At 43.9% G+C, this 27,118-nt stretch overlaps 1 protein-coding gene across 1 annotated transcript in view; it reads left to right on the top strand.

Moving 5' to 3' along the window:
* The window catches only part of SNX19 (sorting nexin 19), a 238,927-nt gene that overhangs the window by 121,609 nt on the left and 90,200 nt on the right, over positions 1-27,118 (top strand). The window contains exon 8 of the mRNA XM_086956928.1: positions 3,631-3,760. Coding sequence (XP_086813054.1) covers positions 3,631-3,760 — 130 coding nt within the window. The remainder of the gene's footprint in view (positions 1-3,630; positions 3,761-27,118) is intronic.

The following is a 27,118-nucleotide window of genomic DNA, read 5'->3' as shown; positions in this document are numbered from 1 at the left end:
AAATGGCCAAACGAGTTAAAAACGTTCTGCTGTGCAGCTTTTTTATATACTGCGTCAGAACGTTATTTGTGCAGTCAGGGTAAGAAACCAATATCATCATTGCTCAGTTTAGCAATCTTTAAAGGATATCAGGCTGAGTGTGCCTAGCAGGTATTCAAACTTGTGACCTAAATGTCACAGCAGATGCTAGCGATGAGCATTTAACTGACTAAGCCATCTTGCCAGATCTAAAGCAGTACTTAAAGCTCTCTATGTATCTCCCATCTTGAGCATAACCTTAGTATGTCATGCCGCAAGGAGGCTTACTCCAAACTGCCCAGTGGAGAGAGCCAGCGTGGTCACCAAAGACCATAGTTCAGGCTTAGTAAGGAGAATGCACAGGTTCAAAGTAATGTATAAAGAGACGAAACCCGCCACAGCTTCTTAAAACTGCTTGGGTCGGAGGTACTTCCAGCAGAGTTGGAGTTGCTTCTCCAGCTGGCACAGATACTCAACCCTCTTTTCGTATCTGGCTCTATCTCCGAGAGACAGGGGTGCCTGCCCTGAACCAGGACCATTGGCTTTACTCTAGCCAGTAACAGAAAATCACTATGTCCACTCCGCCCTCTTTGATGCAGAGGTCTGCATACAAATATTTCAAATGGAGCTGACTCCATTTAACTGGAACCAGGGTCTCCACACATAAGAGAATCCAGGCTTGTTGCCTCCAATACCCCGTTTGTTCGTGAACAATTTCCCAGACTGAGATAGTGGGGCAAATAGGCGTCCATTACCTCCTTTCAGGGCTTAAAGTCTGCCGGGTCTGGGCACCTGCAGTTTTTTTAAGGGGGCCTGGAAACATGTCCCTATTGGGCTCTGTGTTGTGCCTTTTTTTTTGCCGGACTGCAGTGACAGCAGGCACATCGATGTGCGCGTGGTGAGCGTTGTGAGGGAAGGGAAATCCTTTAAAGAGAGTCATTTTCTCTCTGGATTTCCCTTCTCTTTTTGAATCTCAGGAGCAGCAACACTGTTGTTGTGTCACCAGGGCTTTATGTGGAAGTGTTTTCAATGTTATATACAAGCCATAGTTGCTGCTTATTAATCTTATGCAACTAGCAACCATTGACAAAGCCAATAGTCCTGACCTGTAGGTATGATCTGACTTGTCAGGGCTTTTATTGGGGAAAAAAAACTCGGGGGTGCTCTAAAAGGGGAGTGGCAAATTTTTTAAAGGGGTGTCGCCTATCTAAGTAGGGGCGTGGTCTAAATCAAGATAGCTACCATTGTGTGCTTAAGATAATCATGAAGTTGCATCCAGCAAAGGATAATAAAATAGGCTAAAAGGTATATTTATTAAGTTTAAGGTGGCCCAGGCAGTGGGATAGCAAGTGTTATGGGCTCTAATGCAGGGAAGGAAATATGGTCCCCATATATCTGGTTTGGTATTGAAAAACGGTCATAATTGGGGTGAAGGGAGGCCCATTAATCAATACCCCTGGCCCCGGTGTTCCTGCAGTCACGTCATGTTTGGTAGTTACGCCCTTGGGCCCAGAGCTATTTTCAAATAAATAGTAACGCTAGAGCTTTAGAGGAAGCTTCAATCAAAGTATACATGGCTCGTTGTTAAATATAAGCGACATACAATATAACCATCACTATAAAATGTACTAATATGCCATTACTAATATTGTAGGCAATTACAAATGCACTGACTTTATAGAACACAGATGCGGGTAATGCTGCAAGAAGGACGTAAAATACTTACATATACCACAATAAAATACAGCAGCAAATTATAATAGCGCAGCGTCCTTTAAGTGCGCACATACATTATGCTGAATATACATTACTGCTGCGCACCTCACACTCTAACCCTGTAGAGGGAGCTTTTTTTCACAATTGATATTTTCACTGAACGCGACACCACTGCCAACATCTACAGGGTCCTTTCATTTCCCTACCACGCCCGGGCGTCGCTCGTAGTCGGTATTTAAAAGCAACCGCTCTCCTGATTTCCGCTTATACCAGTTGTCTAGGGCTTGCATGGATTTTTCGCGTTCGCGAGGTGACTGGAAAGTACAAGGGACAGTTAACTGTGCGGACTCATGGAGACAGGGGAACCAGTGGCGCTCAATATTTGCCTTGATTTCCCTTCAGAGGGCTGTTCAATCTTTTCTAAGCATACGCAGTGCTTTCTATAAGAGTGCTTTACCACTACATATATAAATCAATAAACAGAACAAGTCAGCATTGGCAGCATTGGCAGTGAGAGTGTTTTGAAAAAGATGAATGGCGCTTTGCGGCGGAATGAGAAAGCTGCGGGGAAGGAGATTAAAAAAACGGCCATTAAAATGCTCACGTTCCAGGCTGGGAGGGCAAGTCTTGTGTGGCTTCAGAAGGATCCTGGCTGAGGCAGCTCTGATGCGGAGGCAGGGTCCCGACGGTGCTGGTAGGGCTGGGAAGGCGTCACGAAGGTAAGTTTCCTTTTAACTGATGCTGAATTCTGTTGTAGACCCTCGTCCCTCACTTGCTTTAAGGCAGAGCAGGGTCACACTGGTTGCTGGAGAAATCTTGCTACAGGCCGTAAAAGCAGGGTTGTGCCGGTTCTAATCAGCTGTTGTTGTGCCGATGGCTGGCACATTGACGTAGGTGGCGCTGCGTGTTCAAAGAGAAGAGAAATCGAGAGAGAAAATGTCTCTCTTCAAAGGATTTCCCTTCCTGCTTCAATGATGGCAGACACCGAACAAAAACCGGGACGTCTGGTCACCGTACCTTTGGCTTTTGAGGCCCGAAAATAGAGCCCCCTAGAGACCCGTTTTGAAGACCCCCCAAAAAAATTGAGGGTGCTCAGACCCCCACAGACACCCCCCTACACACACACTTAAAGCCCTGCTTGTTGTATCATATATATGGACGCAATGATAGGAACAGCAAAGTACAAGTCGGGCGGCACACTGTGCTAAACACAGATTTTTAGCTTACGTGTTTTAAGCCACGCCCTTAATTACATTGACCACGCCCCTTTGAGAGACCCCCCCCAGGTTTTTCATCCCACTTAAAGCCCTGCCTCCTTTTATCAACGGGCAGAGGTGTCACTCTCACTCCCTTTATCGCGCTGGGCCGGCCCTTTAATATATACATATTGAGCGGGGGCAGGGGGCCTGAGCAGAAGTGACCTCACTTGTTTTCAAGTGGTTTTCACCAGTGTAAACTAATCCGTGCTTTTTTTTGTGCCTCCCCCCTTTTTTTAAATCAAATTTAGCCGAAGCAGTGTCCTTTGCTAGTCTAATGCCCCTTCCTGGTATAGTGGTGAAACTCACTGTTTGTGCGTCGCTTCATGGTCCATTTTGTTCTAAGAGTACAAAGCTCTGTGCCTTGAATCAAGTACTGAAAGACCCTGACTCTTTCTGCCTTGTCAGCAGCCAGGTGAGCAAGCACTCTGAGTCCCTGTGCTAATCCAGAAGGTTGCCAAGTCGTGGTCGTGAAATGCTTTGTCCCCGTCTGTGGACATGGAGATCTAATGCGCATGCGCTGCACCGCCATTGCAAAGTGTCTGCACGTTCTATCTAATGTTGATGAATTCTTGTGTGCGCTGGAATCACCCTCTCTTCCGCATTCTCACCTGCCTCCTGCTTCCTTCCGCACGAACAGGGCAAGACACAGTGCTGGCCGACGCCGCCCTGGATGTGCTGCTGCTGTTGATGAAGGACCAGTGGCACTGGATGTGCACTGACAATGCCCAGAAGCTGATCCAGCTACTCTTCGGGACCCTGATCCAGAGGTAACTACTTTGTGCTTTACCCATGATGCTACTGCCTAGGTCTCCAAGCAGTGTCCGAAATGAGCACTGGTAGGTCTGCGATCGCCCAAGTTTGGTAACCTTGTTTTTATATATTTTTTTATTTGCAACACAATAGATTGTATAAAAGCCACCTTAAAAACGCAAAACCCAAAGTAAAAAAAAAACTTTGTAAAAACGCTTTGCGAGGTAACCGGAACATCAGATTTTCCTGAAATGTGAGGTTGACACGAAATTATCCTGTTAACCTCGAGAAGTGTGGCTCAATGATTAGAGCGGCAGACCCTGATGCAGAGGTCGAGCCCGGGACCAGGGTTCAATTCCCCGCCTCGGCGGGTCTTGGGCTCAAAAACTCAACGGACCTGATAATTCTCGCCTCGGTGCCTATTCCAATCTTGGAGTCCCACTCTACAACTCTGGGCAATAGCTTGCTTAATCTCCACAACGGCCCCCACAATGCTAAGGATGCCTGGCCTTCACCTTGGGGGTGCCCAGGAGTGGACGCCTCACAGGGAAAGCCAGGATGGGTTCCACAGTGGTGTTCGTAAAAGCGCCTTGAGACCCTTGCGGGTGAGTAGTGCGCTATACAAGTATCAATTTACATTTTACATCCGAATACACCTGGGTAGTGGGTACTGACCTACTGTACGATCTGCATGCTCCAGTAGTCAATCTCCATAGTGCCACAAATGAGTGAGATTTTACATCATCATCACACCTGCCAAAGTTATAGAGGCTGGATATAATGTTGCAAAACGAATAATACATTTACATATGGGCTCGAAGATTCAACAGGAGCTATGGAGAGCGAGGGCCAGGCTTCATGCTCGAGCCTGGCTTGAGTTTTCAGTGACTTTCCCATCTACATACATGAATGCAACTTGACAATTAAAAGTGCATATATTACTCGGCATGGGTATGCAGAACATTAATGTAAGTCTGTACTGGCTGAACCCTGGATCACTCTTCCCTGGGTGTATGCTCCTTGTGGCGTAACACACACTCACGTGAGAACCCTTGCATAGCATAGCAGCAGTTTATCTCTATAGCTGGGATCAGCATGTACAGGTGGGCGAGCCACTGAAAGCTCAAGCCTGAAGTCTGGCTCTGACTCAGCAGGCGGCAATCTGAGGGATAGCCCCGGTAGCCACAAGCTCTAGCTACGCCTCTGTCTCAGCTTGATGTCCTGCTGAAACCCTGAGCCCGTAACAAGCCGAGCGTTCATGTAGCTTCGGCAAGACACCCTCCATGTTCCCAGCATGTGGCGTTACAGACAGAGCTGCCGACTTAGGATCTGTGAAACCAGGTTCGAGTCTCGTCATTTGCTCGTGATTTTGGGCAATTCACTTCATGTTCCAGTGCCTAAAAAAACTTAATGTGAATCTTTGTAATATAACTGGGGTTCATGTAAAGCGCTCCAGTACCTTTGGGTGGAGTTTGTGCTATATAAAAACTGTAGAAAAATGCATAGAGGTTAAAACAAATAATTAACATAAAAAGGAGTGACAATGATTTGTGCAAAATAAAACCAGAAAACCTGGATCATTCGCTACTTGCCCGCTTAAAATATTTGATCTTCGGGCAATTTTTATGTTTCACGAAAACTCCTTTTTCTTCATATTTATGTATAAAAAGCACTTTCAAATACGTGAATTCAGTTTACCACCTGTACAAAAACCTATTGTGTTTTAATAGACTATAAGGTTCTTCCATAATAATCTGGGCCACATACATGGTTCACATGACAACTGTCTTGCCTCTTGCTTCACTAGTGGCACTGTCCCTGGTGCAGGGAAGGGAGCAGGAATGGTTTTAAGTTCATATTTAAAAACTGTCACTTTTAATAAATACTTATCAATGCCGTGCTATAAGGTTATATATTAATGTAAAAGCTTCCACATGTTAATGAAGGGACTTTTTCATGTTTTATCTGATGTTTGTTGAATGACTTACATAGCAAACGTTTTCAGGGCGAGGCTCATGCACGGGCTCTAAGAGCCAAGCAGGCCCGGCTCCAGGAATTTTTATTTGGGTGGGCCAAGGGTGCTTTCGGGTGGGCCACTACCGGCCCAATTTGTCGCTTCTGGAGGTAGTCTACAAGCCATAGATTACATCATATCTACTTGCAAACAGTCACCAAGATACAAGGATTGCTTCTGTGTGTAAACAGAGCATGTGGAGAGTTATTTATTGGCGCCCCACCATTAACCTCTTTCTCTGTAGATACCTTTACTACCATCCTCCAACAGTGCACTCCATCTCTCTGTAGCCCCTCCCCCTCATGACCTCCTCAGACTCCCTCACTACCACCCTCCACCAGTGCCCCTCATCTCTCCGTATCTCCCACCCTCCCCCAATGACCTCCTCCTCGGATTCCCTTACTGCTACCCTCCGACAGTGCCCTTCATCTCTCCAAAGCCCCTCCCCCTCATGACTTCGTCCTCGAATCCCCTCAGTACCACCATCTAACTGCACCCTCCTCTCTCCAAAGGCCCTCCTCCTTATGACCTCCTCCTTGGATTTCTCATCCCTCCACCAGTGCCCCTCATCGCTCCAAACCCTCTCCCACTCATCACCTCCTCCTCAGACTTCCTCACTACCACCCTCCAACAGTGCACTTTATCTCTCCATAGCCCCCATGGCATACTCCTTGGATTCCTTTACTGCCACTCTCCACCAGTGCCCCTGATAGCTCCATAGCCTATCCCCCTCATCACCTCCTTCTCAGACTTCCTCACTACCACCCTCCAACAGTGCACTTCATCTTTCCGTAGCCCCCCATGACCTCCTCCTCGGATTCTCTAATTGCCACCCTCCACCAGTGCCCCTCATCGCTCCATAGCCTCTCCCCCTCATCACCTCCTCCTCAGACTCCCTCACTACCACCCTCCAACATTTCACTTCATCTCTCCATAGCCCCCCCATTACATATGCCTTGGATTCCCTCACTGCCACCCTCCACCAGTGGCCCTCATAGCTCCAAAGCCCCTCCCCATGACCTCCTCCTCAGACGTCCTCACAAACACCCTCCACCAGTGCCCCCCATCGCTCCATAGCCTCTTCCCTTTTTGACCTCCTCCTCAGATTCCCTAATTGCCACCCTCCACCAGTGCCCCTCATCGCTCCATCGCCTCTCCCCCTTATCACCTCCTCCTCAGACTCCCTCACTACCACCCTCCAACAGTTCACTTCATCTCTCCGTAGCCCCCCATGTCATACATCTTGGATTCCCTCACTGCCACCCTCCACCAGTGGCCCTCATAGCTCCATAGCCTCTCCCCATATTGACCTCCTCCTCGGATTCCCTAATTGCCACCCTCCACCAGTGCCCCTTATCGCTCCATAGCCTCTCCCCCTCATCACCTCCTCCTCAGATTTCATCACTACCACCCTCCAACAGTGCACTTCATCTTTCCGTAGCCCCCCATGACCTCCTCCTCAGATTCCCTAATTGTCACCCTCCGACAGTGTCCTTCATCTCTCTGTAGCCCCTCTCTCATATTCGATTTCATTTGTTGTATAGCGCTACTCATAGTGTAGGGTGTCACATTACTTACATCATGCAGAGACAATGAATCATACAAGTATGTAAATCAGTCTATAGGGAATGTCACATAAGCCAATGAGGATTGCAAGGTGTAGGTATCACATGTCATCCATAGTGGTGGGCAGCATGTTTTAAGAGGGTTTGGTCTGGAGAAGCACAAACACAGAACTTAAAGCATACCCCAGTGGTTGCGGAGTTGGCGTTACTAATTAAAATTTATATCTGCCAAAACAAACTCGTTATAGCAACATCAGAGTAATGAAAGACAGGGTAAATTATAACTATATTGCAACACCAAAAATAAATAAGTTCTAATTATTCCATTCAGGTTTGTATTCAGCTCTTTGATGTCAGTTCATAGGTCACTGTCCTATTTTGGGATTGTAACTTCTGTACTGCAAGTAACCCACTGAGCTATCCACATAAATACAGTTTATATGCATTTCAAAATTAGGAACAGACAAAATATTGCTCTCCAGCAGGATCACTAATCACCAGAGTTATCTGGACATTTTAGTAGTTGTGTCTACATCCGTCATGATAACGATACAACAATATAAAATATACACAGCATATACAAAGTATGTGTCATGCTGGACCCTCATAGATTTTAAAAAAATAACTAATATACACACATCCTCGAAGCATACATCTAGCTGGGCCTTTGCAGATTAAAAAAAAAAACGAAACAGTAGCCACAGATTCTCTTAACTGCTCCGTTCAAACTCTGTGGCACAGCCCGATCTCATAAATAGCTGAAGGGGTCAGGAAAGGTGAATCTGGATCAACAAACTCCTGTTCTCCAGCGCTGAAATATCCACGCAGTAGGACAGAGAGTGCACACATTACCCGGTGCCAAAGAGGATTTCTCCCTGTCGCCATGCCCCTGTACCTGCACAAGTGGGCAGGGACACAACCCACCTTCCTAAAAGGAGATGCGTGATATGGGGTGCCTGTGAGAAAAAGGCCAGACCCAATCACGCAACTCCTAGAAAAATAAGAAAAATAACAGTCAGATGAACATTTTAATTGCCGTGGCCATTTGCTGTTGCTCCCCTGACGTCAGGGCCACGGTTTATGTTTGGGTGGGCCTGGCCCAACCGGCCCACCCGCTAGAACCGGACCTGGAGCCAAGCCTGACCATTGGCTTGGCTGTGCCCGGCTGTCCCTGTTAATTATTGGCTCTCCTGTCTATAGTACTGCACCTTAGCAATTGATTGGTTACTGGGGGTAGCTCAGCGAATTAGTGACAGCTTTAGACAGGTCTTGGGCCTACACCCCAATCCAAGGAGCCGGTAGAATGCTAACAGGCTGTTGGGCCTCTGCACCACAGCTTGTTGCTTAGACCTACCATCTGTGCACAGCCAGCCCCCTTTTCTGAACATAATTCTGCTACAAAACTCTCTGTGCAGTCACATCTGGGAAACTTTGGAAACTGAGCTACTCAAGAAGGTCTACTGAGCTTGTTTACCACAGTGACTACCTATATGACGCCTCTGTGCAAGTCTCGCTATTCTATACAACAGTTTTGTTGTCAGTGAGCACTTTCCGTTTGTGAATGTAGGCCGAGTAATGTATCTGTGGGCTGGGTTTCTGTTTGTTTTCTGAGCAGAGTGAGTGGTATGTGTTGTGAGGAGAGTGCCTGTCCTGAGTGCAGAGTGAGTGGTTGGCCAGTGTGCGGGCATGGGTATGGGCATGTCTGTGAGTAGTGTGCCCGTGTGAGTGTACCATGAGTTTTGCGCCTGTGCAAGTGCAGTGAAAATCTTGTGCCTGTTTAGGTGCAGTGTGTGCCTTTGTGGCTGCAGAGTAGTGTGCTTGTGTGGCACTAAAGCCAGACATTTTGAATTGCAGTGCTTTTTGTTGCTCTGGTTTGGGAGTGCAGTTCTATTGTCAGGCAGCAGAGGGCACTCCTAGACCAGCTTGGGAAGTGATTACACTGAAATATTTTGGCGATGGAGGATGTAGAAATCTCAGCCCCCCCCTTTTGGAGTATTTGCAGGATTTCTACCAGGGCACTATTTAGACCGCATCAGCTTCCAGGCATTGAATGTTTCGTCACACTGAACATATTATGATTGCAGGAATATGTTTGCATAACATATGTCTTTTTGTATTTAGAAACTAAAGCCAACCCGTGTGTACGAATAGATCTAAGTAGTCACTGCCTCCTGTTCCACCTGTAAGGACCTAACAAAACATTGTGACAGAATTCTACCTGGGTCCGGTGTCTCCTGCCTGCACCCGATGGATTGCCCCGTTTGAGAAGCCGTGTCTGTCCTTATCAGTGCTTTCTGTTTGAATCGAACACAGACCCCACTACAGGCCCAAAGTTTCCAGTACACACATAACCCCAATATACTTGCCACCCTTCTGAAGACATCATATGTTATTCAGATTTCACTCTCCATGGGTTTACTGTCCTCAGTTCACCCTTAACCCCTTAACTCACCAGGGTCGGACTGGCATGTTGGGTAATCATTGTCAATGTCCAACAGACTGGTCTGATGGTTCAGTGTGTGGGCCCGTGTTTCTAGAGGTGTGTGGGCCTGCTTTATGGTCTAGTGGGCCGGGGTTTACTGTTAATTTCCCTAATATTACCAGAAGCAATCTCCTGTAGCAAGCGTCAATGTCTCACTTACCTTGCAAAACTCGCATACAACGTGTCTTTACTAGTTCAAAACTGCAAATATGGGTGTCGTTTTTAGCTATCTTTTTCGCTAATGGGGACCCCTTGTAGTTTGGTGCTGGGGGTTATTTTCTGTCCCAGTCCCACCCCGAACTCAGTAATCACATTTACTGCACTTCGGGGCCAGTTGATACTGTACATAAAATACAGTATTGTCACAGAACGCGTAGGTGTTTGGTGTCCAGCGCAGGTACCTTGTGTACATTTTTTTTTCTTTTCAGAGTTTTATATAGCACGAACTAGACCCGAGACATCGGGTATCAGAGCGCTTTACATGCAGGGCCATTAAAGTAATGGGGTAACCCATAAGGTACTGGACCTGGGTATCAATCGGTATTAAACAACAGTGGTCCAAGAACTCTATAGTTAGATAAACTGAATCAATCAGTAATCAATCCTTAGTTATATACATTTTGAGCATATACACATTAATCAGCTCCGTCCAATATATGCATATATTCATAAAAACATATAAAGGCAACAGCATCCACTTGAGATACAAGAACAATATTTTAATCTATTGTCTCAGGGTCAAACAAAATACATATTTCAGTTTATAATTCAATACGAAATATTGGTTGCCCCGAACAGAGCGTGCAGCATAGCAAAAGGGTGCAGTAAGATGTGTGAAGTGAAAAATCGTCCTGCAAAATCGCTAAGGGCGATTTCACCAAAAACACCATCTTTGGAGCTCAAAATCACTCAGGGGTTCTATTTAAAACTCTAAAGAATCTAGCTGGGGCAGCAGCTCAACCAGAACCTCTTACCCTGTCTCCCATGCAATGTAACTCCATTGCTAATTTCTTTCAGGAGAAAATAGCGACAATTTATGCCAATTTCACTTCAGACGTTGACGGTATTGATGGTCCATCGAATGTCTCCACTTCCCGCTATAGTGACCAAAGGGATTGCACTATGAACCATGTTCTTACAGCATGGCAGCCGTTAAACATGAATACTTTTAGCGAAGCCCTGAATAGTATTAAATCAGGCTCGCCCCAGGACCCTATGCCTGCTCATGTTTTTAAACAGCTTGACCCATCCATTTTGGAAGTAATTAGAGCGCTGCTAAATGCCTCCATTAATGAAGCAGCAATGCCTGGTGACTGGAAGCACGCCATGGTGATGCCCTTGTTAAAAAAGGCTAATAGCGATCCGGAGGTTCTCTCTAACTTCCGCCCTATATCCCTTTGTACCTATTTTTTCTAAAATCCTTGAAAAACATGTAAACAAGCAGTTGACGGACTTTGTCAATGATAACAACCTATTACACCATTCTCAATCGGGTTTTCGGAAAGGCCATTCTACAGAATCAACCTTATTGGGGGTCACTTAGGTTATCCGTCAAGAGCTGGATACTGGAGGTACGGCGGCACTCATCCTATTAGATCTGAGTGCCGCATTTGACACCATCTCCCATACAATCTTGATTCAGGCGTTAGAAGATATAGGGGTTAGAGAAAAAGCACTGAAATGGCTGGAACAATTCCTCCTGAACCGGACCTTTCAGGTCTTTTAAAAAAAGAACTCTTCAGAGGTCCAAAAGTTCACTTATGGGGTACCACAGGGCTCAATTTTAAGTCTGTTACTCTTTAATGTCTATATAACCCCACTGGCCAGGATCGCGGAAGAAACAGGTCTGACCATTTTTTCCTATGCGGATGACACGCAACTTGTGTTCTCTCTTACCCCGACAGACAAATCTGTAATTTCTCCCCATCGCACTGGGCTTCTAAGAATAGCAAACTGGCTTCACTTCAGGAAACTTAAACTGAACGGGGATAAAACAGAGTTGCTCATCTTCCGTAACCAAAAAAATCTCTGGGGCCCGACCCACTGGCCAGCAGAAATGGGGGCAACCCCAGTTGCGGTACAATCTGCTCGCAACTTTGGGGTAATACTTGATGATAAGCTGTCTATCTGTGCACACATAGCCAAGACAGCTTCAGCCTGTTTCTTGATCCTTAAATGGTTGAGAAAAATCTTATGGCAACTACCAGATGCTGCACAAAGAACAGTTTATTGGCATTAGTCAATTCAAGATTGGACTATGGCAATGTACTTTATCTAGGAGTCACAAAAAGCTTTCTGAACCGACTTCAAGTGGTCCAGAACTCTGCGGCACGACTGCTCCTTAATCTCCCAAGGCGTACTAGCATGACTGATCACCTTAAGAAACTACACTGGCTAAAGATTGCCAGCAGAGTTCAATTTAAGGCACTATGTTACATGTTTAAGATTAGCTCTGGAGAAGCACCTGTATATTTACGCACGATTGCTCAGAAATACATACCCTCCCGTAATCTGCGTTCCATGAACCAGGCAAAATTCATAGTTCCCAGGGTTAATCAGGCTCAGATGGGCGGCCGCTCATTTGCCCATCTGGCCCTACACTGTGGAACTCACTTCCGCTCTGTTTACTTCTAGAACCATGCTACCTTCGGTTCCGGAAAGAAATCAAAGCATGGTTGTTCAATCAATAACGCTTCTCCCTTTCTTTCCATGTATAACATAGATCCAAGGCGCCGGGAAACCCTCAGGGTAGCTGTCGCGCCATATAAATGTAATAAATAAATAAATTAAAATAAAGTGATTGGAATGAAAAAGAAATTCAAAGAAGTGACATAAAATTCAAATTGATTTATATAGAGCAGTAGCGGATCCACATTCAACCGTTCTGCGTAACCTGGCCACTCAATTAGTACAAAGAACTCTCTCATAGGTAATTCAAGACAAATTATATGTCATCAATATCTGCACATAATTATAGAGAGAAAGGTGGTCCAGGTTTTTTATATAGAGCGTCAACGTTTCAACTCGTCTTAGGGCCTTGCGGTTATTTGAGTCTGGGCCATGCGAGTCTCCATCAGGACATTCTAATCACGTCACACATCTTACTGCACCCTTTTGCTATGCTGCACGCTCTGTTCGGGGCAACCAATTTTTCGTATTGAATTATAAACTGAAATATGTATTTTGTTTGACCCTGAGACAATAGATTAAAATATTGTTCTTGTATCTCAAGTGGATGCTGTTGCCTTTATATGTTTTTATGAAGATATGCATATATTGGACGGAGCTGATTAATGTGTATATGCTCAAAATTTATATAACTAAGGATTGATTACTGATTGATTCAGTTTATCTAACTATAGAGGTCTTGGACCACGGTTGTTTAATACCTTACATGCAGGGCCAGCTTTAGCACTGGTGGCGCCCTGTGCGACAATGTTTATTGGCGACCCCACGGACTCCCTCACTACCACCTTTTAACAGTCCCCCCTCAAGTCTTCATAACCACTGTCTATCAGATGTATTTGATTAGTTATATAGCACCACCTATACCAGTTTAGGGCGTCGGAGCACTTTACATCACACATACATCACAAAGACACTATCAATTATGTGTGTAAATGGGTGTACAGGAAATGTTACATAAGCCAGAAGACTACATGGTGATTCACATGTCATCCATACTAAAAGGCAGTATAGTTTAAGAGTGCTTGGTCTGGAGAAGCACAGACTCATAATTTAAAACATAACCATATGGTTGGCGGTAACATTTAATAATAAGGATTTTTTTTTAACTGAAATGAACCCTTTTTGAAACATTAGAATAATGAAAGACGGAGGAAAAAAATCCTAATGCTCTAATCTATACCTTGCAGTTTGCATGCAGCTCTTTAATGACGGTTATTAGTTCACTGTTCCATGTTAGGATTTTAACACCTATACTGCTGGTAACAAAAGGATCTCTTTTACAAAAGCACTGATCTATATAAACTATATGCACTTTGTGATCTGCATGGTACACATTCTTTGCAGAAGGGAAATTAACCCTCTGTGCTACCATAAATTGAGTTAAAACTTCCTCTAGACAAAACTCCTTCTCTCTCCAGGAAGAACATTAATCACCAGAGTTATTTTTACATTTTTATTGTTGTATGAAAGTTGCTGGAGGCCAGCAATGCAGCAGCACGTGCTTTTAAAACCATAAAAATACTTTCAAATATGGCGCCCCCTCGAAGAGTCGGCGTGCAGTGGTACCGGTCGCACAGCCCTAGAGCCGGCCCTGTTTACATGAGCACCACTTTTGTTACAGATGGGCACATTCATTATTGTTAAGACCAATAACCTGTGCACACATAAAGTTACAACATATGATATGTACATATAAAGAACAGATAGACAAGAAATCGCCAGGTCTTTTCTTGTTGTTTTAATGCTTATTCACATAGACACCAGCCGACACCTGTTTCATCAGAGTACAGTTAACTCTGACTCTTCAGGGCCAAGTCCTAATAGTTGGTTTGGATAAACCCAAAACCAGTTTGGGTCTTAGTTGATTGGAGGTACAATTGTTATTGCTGTTAAATTCCAAGAGCTCTGCTGTAAAAAGTATAATACATCCAAGTGTGATGTTTTTCTTTCTTTCTGATGGACAGTCATTACTTCTTTGAGGATAACATAATTCTTTTCGGTAGCATCCTTTAAATTAAGATCCTTAATTTCCCCTTCCAGTGTACTAATCTCTAGTTGTAAATTGGCCACCTTCCTTTCAGCACTTTCTATAAGTATACATCATGTATTATACTTTTTATAGCGGAGCTCTTGGAATTTCACAGCAATAACGATTGTACCTCCAATCATCTAAGACCCAAACCGGGTTGGAATTATCACCGGTTTTGGGATTATCCATACCATCTATTAGGACTTGGCCCTGAAGAGTCAGAGTTGACTGTACTCTGATGAAACACGTGTCGGCTGGTGTCTATGCGAATAAGCATTAAAACAACAAGAAAAGACACGGAGATTTCTTGTCTATCTGTTCTCTATATGTACATATCATATGTTATAACTTTATGTGTGCACAGTTTTTGTCTTTACAGGTTTGGAGTCCCAAACATTAGCTTAGGGGTTGTTAGAGTCACCCCTTTCCTGTTAGCACCATATCACTTGATTGTTTGTCGGACTGACAGCCAGTTATTTTGCAGAGAGCAAGTATCCCCTTTACACTAAAGAACCCTTCCTGTGGATATTAACATTCATTATTGTTAGGCACGGGGTAATTATGTGAATTCCCCAGAATCACAGGATGTTGATCGTCATTGCCGAGACTCGAACCCGGCTCCCCAGTATCGAGATCCACCGCTCTAGCTGTAAGGCTACAACCTCTCCCCAAGACGATATCCAAGGATAACTCTACTGTGAGGATCAGTTTGTGTTGTGTTCACAACACAGCCTCAGACGCATCCCCTTCGGAGGGCTTTGTTTCTTAAGGTGCGCCTCAAACCAATTCCGATGACAGATTTAACTTGGAGCCGTGTCCCCAGGGTTTTAAGTGGGCTGGGTTTCACTGAGTCTGAGCACCAGCAGTTTTTTTTAAGGGGGCCTTTAAACTGGTCTCTATCGGGCTCTGTTTTGTGCCCTGGCACAGGCGGTCTGTTTTTTTCCGGACTGCAGTGACAGCAGCCACATCGATGTGCGCTGCTCACACTGCTCACTTCCCACTAGTGGAGAAGTTACGCCATGATGTTGTGCCAGGTGAGCGTTGTTGGGGAAGGGAAATCCTTTAAAGAGAGTCATTTTCTCTCTGGATTTCCCTTCTCTTTTTTAAACTCAGGAGCAGCAACATTGTCGTGGTGTCACCAGGGCTTTAAGTGGAAGTTTTTTCAATATTATATACAAGCCATAGTTGCTGCTTATTTATCCTATGCAACTAGTAACCTTTGACAAAGCCAATAGTCCTGACTTGTTGTATGCATGATGTGACTTGTATCATATATCTAGACGCAAACACAGGAACAGCAAAATACAAGTCGGGCGGCACACTGTGCTAAACACTGATTTTTAGCTTACGTGATTTTAAGCCACGCCCTTAATTACATTGACCACGCCCCTTTGAGAAACCCCCAGTTTTTTTATCCACTCAAAGCCCTGCCTGTCCACTTTCATACAGAGAACACATCCTAAATGCTAGAGCAGCCCGCGGGCCCAGTGCCTAGTGTTCATCTCTGCTGGGAGCTATACCGGCCATACCTGGCTGTCATTTTCATGTACATACCTATATTATCTGAGCCCAGTCCTTCATTTAAAATGCTAATAGCCACACCTAAGCCAGTAGCCACACCATTCGTTGTGTCCCTCAAGTATGACACACCATCTGTACTAGCCTGGATGAATTTCTAGCACTCGAGGGAGTTTGTGGAACTGGAGTTGCACAAAATGTCTCAAATTTCCACATCATATGATTTTGTATAATTTACTTCGGCGGGAGTCTGATTCTTACAACAAATGTGCCCTGCCTGAACCAGTCTGCTGCATGTATCTCGTGCGATTTTTTTTTATTCTTTTTTTTTTTTAAATCAAGATATATCAGTGTGGGAAAGAGTCATGCAGGGCACTGAAAAATCACATCTTGTGCCAAAAGCGTAGTTTTGCTAAATTAACTTTTAAAACTTTTAAAACTTTTAATTAACTTTTTTAAAATTAATTTTGCAAAATTAAATTAATTTTGTCAAACAAATAAGCAATTTCAAACTCCTCTACCCAGCGCAAGCCCTCTTGGTCCTGCTTATACAACATCCTACACAGCATGTTTCCAGGGGACATTTCTTCCCTATAGGGTATCCGCAGTAGCAGTATACAGAGCAGACTGTTCAGGATTACTCAGTTGTATTTATGCTCAAACATAGCATTTTCATTATATGCTGCTTTAGATCGCATGTTCGGTATACTACCCCATTTACGGTTGGACACGGACGTGCAAATTGATTTCTTCGAGGTAGTCTTTGGTCTCGGGAAATCTCGTGACTCCTCCCTGAAGCTTGCAATGCACAAGGACCAATGCTTTTAGTGGGCCCTGGCACCAGCAGTTCTAAAAAGCAGTTGCATAGACGGGTCCCTATCGGGCTCTCCATTTCTGTCCTCGCACTCAGGGTGAGAAAAACATCTTGACTCTTCACTGCCTTTTAGGTAACTTCGAAGAGACTTGTTGTAGGCAGGGCGGCCGTCGCTAGGCATGTGCAGCGTGGGCAGCTGCCCAGGGCCTCGCACTCAGCCCACCAGCATGGGGCCACGCACTGGTGATGTGTCCTGTAGCATGGGGCCACGCACTGGTGATGTGTCCTGTCGGTTCCCTGGCGATCCATTTCAAAGAAAGGGGTCACCTTTCTTTGAAATGAAGGGGCCCCCCTCCCCGGGCCTCTCAGGGATGGTATCTGGATACATAAGGGAGGGAGACGCTCCCTTCAATTGAAAGAAGACCCATTCACAGGCACTGTGGGAGGCCCATTGTCCATCATTTTGGCGCCCCCATAGCTTTAACTTTTAGCCCACAAGCAATTCTCACACCTATCGGGCTGAAGGTGTGAGAAATGCTTGTGGGCTCAAAGTTAAAACTGTGGGGGGCAGCAAAATGCTGGACAATAGGCCTCCCACAGTGTCAGTGAATGGTCTCCTTGTAAGGGGCCACTTATCTACATTAGAGGGGCCTCGCACATTCCCTTTTAGCCCAGGGCCTCGCAAATCCTAGAACCGGCCCTGGTTGTAGGTCGTTCATAGTCTCATCATTTCACAACTCTCGCATTTTCAATATTATAAACAACGAAGCCATATATTTAAAAAATAAAAACCTTTATTGAACATTTGGCATGTTACAAGCAGCATTTCGCAGGAACTGCGGCACATATTGCAATCATGAAATTGCTGACACTGTGATAGGGATACTACATAATACTCATCATGGTTCAACTTCTCAAGTGAAAAAGAGAATGGAACAATAAGAGTGTGAGTGACTAGGTGGAACAAAGCCATATGTGTTACTTAGTCTTATGCAACTAAACACTATTGACAATCAATAGCCCCGGCTTGTTGTAGGTGTGATGTTACTTACTGTATCATATGTCTGATTGCAATGACAGAAACAGCAAAATACCAGTCAGGTGGCACACTATGCTAAGCACAGGTTTTTAGCGTAGGTGTTTTAAGCCACTCCCCTTTGAGAGACCGACCCCCCCCTAGTTTTTTCATCCCACTTAAAGCCTTGACCATGACAAAGAATCTTCCTCTGATGTGGTTTTCCTCCATCAGGTTCAGACGTTCATCTCGAACTCCTACGGGAATAATGAGCTACATCTGCGATCCTCTGATTCCAATCGCCAGATTGCCCTGGTACAGTGTTCGAACATTAAAACTTTATCTCATTATTTCAGCAGCGGCCCGTACAGGTAAGAGCGGTGAGGCCAGGTGGAGGGGATTTCGAGGGACGATGACCCTTTAAGGCCCCGCCCCTCCTTAGACTGTGAAATTGTTCTTCAAGGTAGCAGGTGGGTGAAGTGTAATTCAAAATTCTTTTGGTTAACCAGACATGAGGTCTGCAACCTTTGCCTTCAATGAGACCACAAGTAAACCGAACTGCTTGGTCTGTAAGGGTTTCAAAGACAAGAGGACAATTCGATATCGAAGGGAGTATTGCTGAGCAAATTTCAAGAGGCGGTGTTGAGACCCCTCTGAAACGCCAGCCGTTTTAGGCTCAGAGGAAACAGAAGGAAACTAGGAAGGCGAAGATTTATCTGGCATACCATTTAGCCAGGAACAGCAGAGCACCAATATGATCTCCTCTGAGAGCTCTGATGTAGACGAATAACCTACTGGATTGCAAGAGAGGCCTGGGCAGAGTACAAAGACAATATCATCCACAGCTGCCATACCTCAAACAAAGCTCGACCTTCAGTAGCTCAACCTCGAAAACAGTCTTGTCCAGAGGCTGAGCACTGCTCCCATTAGAGTTTAGCATCAGGCTCTGATACTTGACTCGAGGTATCCATCTTCGGGTTAAGCCACAAGTACCATGCCTGCTTAGCACTGGAGAAGTCATGATCTAAAGGCGCTAAGCCTCAACACCAATCCACTCCTATTTGATCCCAAGGCACCGTCCACCCACTCTTGGAACTAAAATCAGCTTCAGTCGATTCCGAAATAAATCTCAATGCTGCCTTTATTGCTGAGTGAGTTCACACCAGTCATTGAACTCCCAGATGTGCCTGATGTTACGCAGCTGAAACTGTATATACACCCACCATCGAGGAAGATCCTTGCTTGGCCTCCTCAAAAGAAGCCAGAGCCAAAACACAGAACTCCCTCAAAGAAAAGAAAACTGGCTTTGAAGAATGCATATTGGAGGACTACTACCTCACACCAAAGAGGAGTAGGGATTAAGCCAATAGCCATACCACAACACCCAGCTGTTACAAAACCCCTAAAACACAGTACACTACTCCTACATTCACCACACATCACTGTCACCACAGGATTCTTCTAATTCCTTCCACACTGACTCAGGCCGCATGCACATTGGGTTTATTTATCCAAGCTTTAATAGACTTCGCTTTAAATATATTCAGCCCCTCTTGATCTTGTTGAATTTTAGACAAGTGTGACCTGCTTTATTATATCTACAATCCTTATCCACCTCCCATGTGTGTTTCTTTTTAACTTGGTTTTTCTCAGGAGCTTTAAGACTGGAATAGTGAGATGAACTGTTATTATTGCTTTTAATTGCTGATTGATTCTGATTGTAATGGGATTTTCATTGGATTTGATGCAGATTTTTTCTCTTTTATGAATTGTTTGCTCAATTCAAATAACTGTATTCAATTTGATTTGACTTGACCCGTGCCGTGACAGTCAATTTCTTTCTCAAAAATCCTTCTATGACACAGTGTCATCTTCTGATGGAGATTCCCCACAGGAGGACTGTAATGGAGATTCTCAAGATGTCAATTGGTCTAACCCATACCCAAACAAGGCCTTGCTTCCGGTGATACCACAACCTAAAATACCGTAATACGAAGGGCAGCTGACCATCATAGGGTCAAGCTACATGTAATGGAAGAGGAGGCTATTTTTCTATTAGAGGCATTCAAAGACTGAGAGATCAGTTCAATTCTTACCAATACTGAAAGGCATGATGGCATGTACTGGTGACTGTGTCAAAGAACCTGTGAAGGTCAGTGCTCTGAAACCAAGGGTTGAGAAAAAAATCTCCCAAGATTGAAATTCGAAAACTGCAAACGAGGGTGTGCAAAAGTTGCAATAAGAACAACATTCTCAGTCTTACAACAGCACTGAAAGCTATGCTCAAGGTGGATACTGATGCAACAGTAGAGGAAAGGATTCAGGTGGCTCTTGAAAGGGTGCCTCACCCGCAAAACTGTGAATTGGCATGCATTCTTCAGAAACTTCAATAACTGCTGCAAGAGGACACTCATAAGCACTTCAAAGCAAAGGTGCCATGGAACCTGTAACCCTACACCAGTTAGGTCAAGGAGTGTACTTTTCTTTCTCATTCCCAAATAAAGACGGTACCCTGCAGCTTATTCTTGACATCAGACACTAAATCAATACATCTTGTCCGAGCACTTCAGAATGGCAATTCTGCAGAATGTCATTCCTCTTCTCTGCACAGGGGATCACATGACAACCCTTGACCTAGAGGATGCTTGCTTCCATATCCTCATTCATCTGGCACATCGGTGCAACCTCTAATTTGTGGGAAACTTGACAACACTACCAGTTCCGAGTTCTACTCCTTGGGGCAACAACAGCCCAAGGGTGTTTCTAAACGTCTTATAGTGGTGGAAGCACGTCTTGGCCGCTATACAATTCATGTGTTTTCATATTGGAATGACTAGCTGATAAAGAGCGGCGGCCATCAGCAGTGCCTTGCACACACCCGGGCAGCAGTGTTGCTTCTATCCAAGCTAGGGTTCATGGTAAATGCTAAAATGTTGCATCTCCGCCCACAGCAATTGGAACCATTTCTGGAAGTAGCACTGAACTCTATCACCGGCAAAGCCTATATTTCACAGGCTGCTATCTCTTTTCAGACATAACGTCCTCTAACTGTAAAAACAGTATTGAAACTATATGGGATGATGGATTCATGCATAGCACTATTAATGTATGCAAGAAAGCACATGCACCCATTGCAAGAGTGTCTAGCGAGGCAATGTTGCGAGCAGTGGGTCAATGAGAAAATCTAGTGTTTGTGCAGGACAGAGTTCAGCACCGTCTCTAATAGTCGAATGACAAAAAATAGCTACTGGACAGGCCACTTCTGTCTCTCAACCTCGGGGGATCATCACCACACACCCTTCACTTGTGAGGTGAAGAGCACATCTCAACCACAGAGTATCGGAACGCCAGACAAGCAAACAGTATTGCAACTGACATGCAGAGTTTTTTTACATGCTCATTTGAAGGACAATAGTCCTGGAAGGACTTAGCTTAGCCGTCTGCTCGAGCTTAAACGATCTGGCACTGGACCATTTGCGTTCACATCCAGCTCTTTCCGGAGTGGACAACATTTCTGTGGACCGGTTAAGTAGGATGAATCAAAAATACATGAGTGGTAGATGAATTCCCAGGTATTTCAATATTTTCTAAAATGGACAACAGCCACAGTTGGTTTATTCACCACCACACAAAACGCACAGTGCTTAAGCTGCACCGCCAGGTAACTACACCCACTGTCCATGGGCAATGCACTGTGGATAAACTGGTCATGTATGTTTGCTTGTGCTTCTCCTCCACTACTTCAGATCCCCTATATAGTGAGGAAGCTAAGCCATACGTCCATTACTCTTTTCCTTGTCATTCCAGCTTGGGCAAAGCAGCAATAGTATTCCGTACTTCGGGAAATATCTGTTCATCCACACAAAACAATATCCATCAGAGCAGACCTAGGAACTCAGCATCAGGGTCCAACCTCAAGGAAAATAACCTAATGATTTGGTTCCTGTGGTCTTACATTACCAAAGGAGTGTATACAAATCCTGTGAGAGGCAGACAAGCTGACCACACATGCATGTTATGCTACAAAGTGGAAAATATTTGTTCATTGCTAGATACACATACAAAGAATTGATGCCAGATATCATGAGATCTACGGCACCATCAAAAGGGGTGGGATTAGCATACACCCAATTCGACTACATCTAGCAGCATTAGCTGCTTTTGTGCAAAACGGACAAGGTACCTTTCTGTTCAAAATTCCTGTTGTTAAAGCTTTTAGGGAGGCCGTAAAAGAATTGTTCCTCCCAGACCACCATGGTGCCTAAATAGGACCTATCTGTTGTACTAACTGGGCTTGTGGGACCACCATTTGAGCCATTGCACTCTTGTGCCTTGCAGTATGTGTCCTGGAAGGCAGTCTTCCTTATTGCTTGTTGAAGACTTGATGAAATGCAAGTGTTAGCTGTAGAGGAACCTTTATTTCAGGTCCACAGGGGCTGAGTTGTCCATAGAATAAATCCTTTATTACCCATAGAGGGGCACATCAATCAGACTATTGAATTGCTTACATTTTTCCCACAATCTGAGATGGTGGCAGAAAGGGCACTTCACACATAAAATGTTTAGTGGAGTTTAAATTATTAAGTTGATAAAACAAAATTCATCTGCAAGGCACTTTTCACTGGAAATTCGAAAAAATGGTTCAGCACACCATATAATGTACAATGACAGTATCAATGAGGTCAAAAATATCAATAAGCCATGATGTATTCTTTTCTTGCTTTATTTCAAATCTTCACATACAAGTAGCCAACGCGTTTCGTCCGAAGGACTTCTTCAGGGCGAAATGATAAGATACTGTTTTGTGTTCTGGACTTTAACAGTAAAAAGCAATCTCCAGCTACTGTAATGGCACCAGTCACCAGGAACTTGGATGGCAAATATCCTTTTGTTATGTGATGGACTGGTCAAGTTTTATGTGATGAATATATTCCAGCGAAAAGAAAGGATGTCAAAATACACATCCACGCTTTTTACTAAGCAGTAGTGTGTGGATATTCATGCCCGACAGGAATCTTTAGTTGATCACCTTGTATTATTTAAAGTTTTTTCACAAGCATCTGCTTACTAGTTTCATATATTTTCCGGGTATTTCACTGCTTTATAGTCTATGCAGAGCATGTAATCTACAGTAATACGTGCTGCAAGTTGCAATGTACCCTGTAACTATCACTTTGCAGCTTCTGGTGCTGTTGTTCTACATCCCCCGCCCCACCTCATGGGAGCCAAAAGAGGTTCCAGATGTTATTTATCGGAAATAACATATTTATTCACAATGCACAGTATACATTCACTGTCCTGCTTCACCACAGCCAACTTACATTACTCACCCATTGAGAAAAACAATCTAAGGTGGGGTCTTTGTCCTGGCACTTTGTGGGCTTCAGAGAGTAGTCACAAGATATATATATTCACTAAAAAAACACAGGTTTGAGGGACGTTATTGTTATAGTTAGCTGGACATTTCAGTCGTACAAAACCAGAGAAATTCGTCCGTTAGAGTAGTTGAGGTAACTGTAACTCGCGCCCCCGCAATGCACTGCTGATGACATCACATATCACATCACTCAAGACATGGTCAGTGACATCACTGATGACATCTCAAATGATATCACTGATGACATCATCCAGTGACTGAGTGAGTGTTTCTAAAAAGTTTAAATATGGCTGAGGTGCGGGGTTCCATGCACGAATAAAAAAATTTGCACCTTCAACTTTTGGGTCCGCTGTTGTCCTTCTAATCCTTCAAGGTGTCTGCTTTACTGTTATATATATATATCAATAACCCCGATCTCCTTGCTCTGCTTGTTTCCTCAGATGCCAGGTAAGAAAGGACACGGACCACCAAATTCAGATGCTGGTTTCTTTATTTCAGTGCTGCCGCCATAACGGTTCTGCCTCGAAAGGCCTTGATCACATGATATATATATATATATATCTCACTAAAAGGTATCCCCCTGCGAGGACGCACTTGAAATAAGAGGCGAACTCTGCACCTTGAAGCAGCGTTTCTTATTTATTGAAACCCGATATCACAGCGCTTGTAAAATCCATCCGCCCTACAAGTTTCGGAGCTCCAGCTCCTTGCTCACGGGCATAGCGATGACAGCAGGCTGGAAACAGTTGGAAAACGAGTCATTGCATTTCCTCTCAATTTTAAATTTCCTCAAGTGGAACAATATATATATATATATATATATATATATATATATATATATATATATATATCATGTGATCAAGGTACGTTGTGTACCGAAACGCGTAATGGCCGACAAAGCAACAGCTGAATAAATAAGAATTCTGGCATTAACCTGGGTCTGTGCTCCACGTTGTTTCTGAGAGAGAAAGCGCAAGCAACCAGCTCGTGGGAGTGGAGAGGTGCGGATATATATATATATATGTATATATATATATATATATATATCACTGCATTCCCGGCGACTGGACCTGCCACCATAAATCACTGCTCAAGGATCGGCCTCTGGAGGGAAGCACTCCGACACGTGAGTAGTGTAAACACCTTTTTTTGGTACAGGAAAAGCGACAAAGCACTGATCGCATTTGGCAGTGATTTATGGCAGCAGGTCCAGCCGCCGGGAATGCACCACCCCTCTATCGGGGCTATGGGACCTGATCATGTCGGTCTCTGCATTGGAGACACCGTAATGGATCAAAGGAAAAGCGGGGGCACTGAGGCCCATCCGAAGGCTTTAAATGTCTGCGGCAGCTGAAATTATGTGTAAGCTGGTTAACGGCCATACCAGCCATGCGACTACGAGAACCAGCATTCCGCTGCACTTGATAGGAGCTGCCCATACAGGGCGGACTTTTTCCTGTACTTAATGAAGGGAGTGCCCAACACATCAATATTCACTGACGTCCACACCCCTGAAGAAGAATGATGTAAACTTCGAAACGCGCCGGGAGGACGCTAATGAACTGCCAAATGCGATCAGTGCTTTGTCGCTTTTCCCGTACCAAATAAAGGTCTTTACACTACTCACAGTGTCGATCCTTGAGCAGTGATATATATATATATATATATATATATATATATATATATATATTACCTACTGGCGGTCGCCAGTAGGTATATATAGTTAGGATTTTTTCTCTATGGGATTTCTGAAAATTCTATGGACGGAATCGGCTGAAATTTTCAGGAAAATGGCACATTTTGTTTCTGAGCAGCTCCTAGAAATTTGGGGGGGTTTCGTCAAGGGGGGGCTGAGAAAAAAGGGGGGTCCCAAAACGCGTTTTTCCCATGTTAATTTCCATAGGGCGGTTGGCCTCACTTTTAGCTCGAACGGCTGAATGGATTTGCACGAAACTTGGCAAAATTGTAGGGACTGTTAGCCCGATGTGCCTTTGCTAGGTCTCAATATATGTGCTTCAGTGGATTTTGAGAAATTAACGTTTAAATCAAGATATATATCTGTAACAGCGCTCCGGGCAGCGATCCGGTTCGCGTACTTTTCGCTTATCGGAACTTTGCGATGCGAAGCTGATTGGCTCTCCGGTGTCTGTCAACATTCTAAACAGTCCGGTGCGGCCGCCATCTTGTCTCTCGGTAGGATCGAGAGATAAGAGGAGGCCAAAACAAAGGGGGAAATTTCGATAAGGGGGCCTAGTAGATCCTCCCTGACCCCCTAGGTTTTATGTGGAGGTTGTAAAAGGTTTCTGCAGGGGGAAAAAAAAAAAAAAAATTATTATTATTTATGCGTGGTGAGCTCCTAGTACGCGAACCGGGTAGCGCTCTGGGCAGCGTACTATAAGGATAAAAGAATGATAGATTTTTTTAATACTGTATGTTAATTATTTGTTGTTTTTGTTGGTTTTTTTTTGTTTTCTTTATTTTTTTTTTTTTTTTATTATGATTGTGTTTCATACTTTATTAAATTTTCTAACATTTCATTGTCAGAAATGTCATAATTTATTATAGGGTGTAATTGTTTTTCATTTTGAAGCAGGTTGTCCACTGCTTCAACACATTGTAGAAGTTCGTGGTCTCTACTGTCATCCATAAAGTCATCAATTTTGTCTTGGCTGCTCTCCTTCAGTTCAATTGAAAATGAAACTTGTTGTTCGCCTTCCATTTTGCCTGAAATTTTGAATAAAAAAATATATATTAGTAGAGATTGGGCACTGTTGGGATTAATTTTAGATAGGTAGTTTTTATCAGTGAATTTTTCTTTTGGCAGTGTATAGTATCAGAGTGGAAATAGGACTATAAAAAAGTGTATGTAATTTAACGAAGAGAAGCCTAACTCCATTCCTAACTATAACAGAGAAGTCTATCTAAATCCATAACTACTAGAGAGGGATAGTGTATATGTATCAGAAAAAGTCTACCATATCAAGTTATAGTGTACAATATACTTCATTTTTAAAAATAACAACTTACCTTCAGAAACAAGTTGAAGTCTTAGGTAAGTATTGAAATGTGATGTACAACAAGAAGTAGCAGTCAAAATGGCTGTGTTTTCTTCTCTTCCTTTATATATATTCAGGTATATAACCAATCAAATATCAGGTAATAAAAGTAGAAAATGAAAGTAAGATTTTTATTGGTTGTCAATTCCAACACTTCAGATGTGTTTTGTGAAGTAATTTACCTCAAGGTATTTAGAGAGGTCTACAGGCTTAATGGCTAAATGGAATTTCAATCAAATTTGTGAAAATGAAAGGGATTGTTATGTAGTATGAGTTAATCTATATTTGGTGAGAGTGTCTCCAGTCCTTTTTCTTTGAATTACTTTCCCACCTTTTCTTTGGGCCGCTTCCCGGGAAGCAGTTTAGTCCGCGAACTAGAAGCGTAACAGGAGTCCACCATTTTGTGTTTCGGTCGAATTAACATATAAAATGGAGGTTAAATAATGTTCAGAAAGGGTAGAAGGGGACACGGTACAAGTATTTTGACCCCCCAGGTTTTCTGAGGGTGGCTGAGGAGGACCATATGTGCGGAGAAAAAACATTTTTAAAATGATTTTGGGCGGTTAGCTTCCAGTTCGCGTACCGGGTAGCGCTCTTTGAGCGTAGTTTGTTGAAAATTACAGAAATAAGTTAGAGAAAAGTATTAATTGTGAGTGATCAGATGAAGGGTAGCTCTGAGAAGAGCTTTTGGGTTTATGTTCCATTTAGGTACTTATAAGTAGGTACCAATGCACTGTCTTAAATTCAGAATGAAAATTTTGTTGCCCTCATCTGAGAAGTGAACTCCATCTCCTCTGTAGATATCTTGCATGTAGTA

This window comes from Lissotriton vulgaris, chromosome 2_1, assembly GCF_964263255.1.
Source record: "Lissotriton vulgaris chromosome 2_1, aLisVul1.2, whole genome shotgun sequence".
NCBI classification, from domain to species: Eukaryota; Metazoa; Chordata; class Amphibia; order Caudata; family Salamandridae; genus Lissotriton; species Lissotriton vulgaris.
This window is presented reverse-complemented; position numbering and strand designations above follow the sequence as displayed.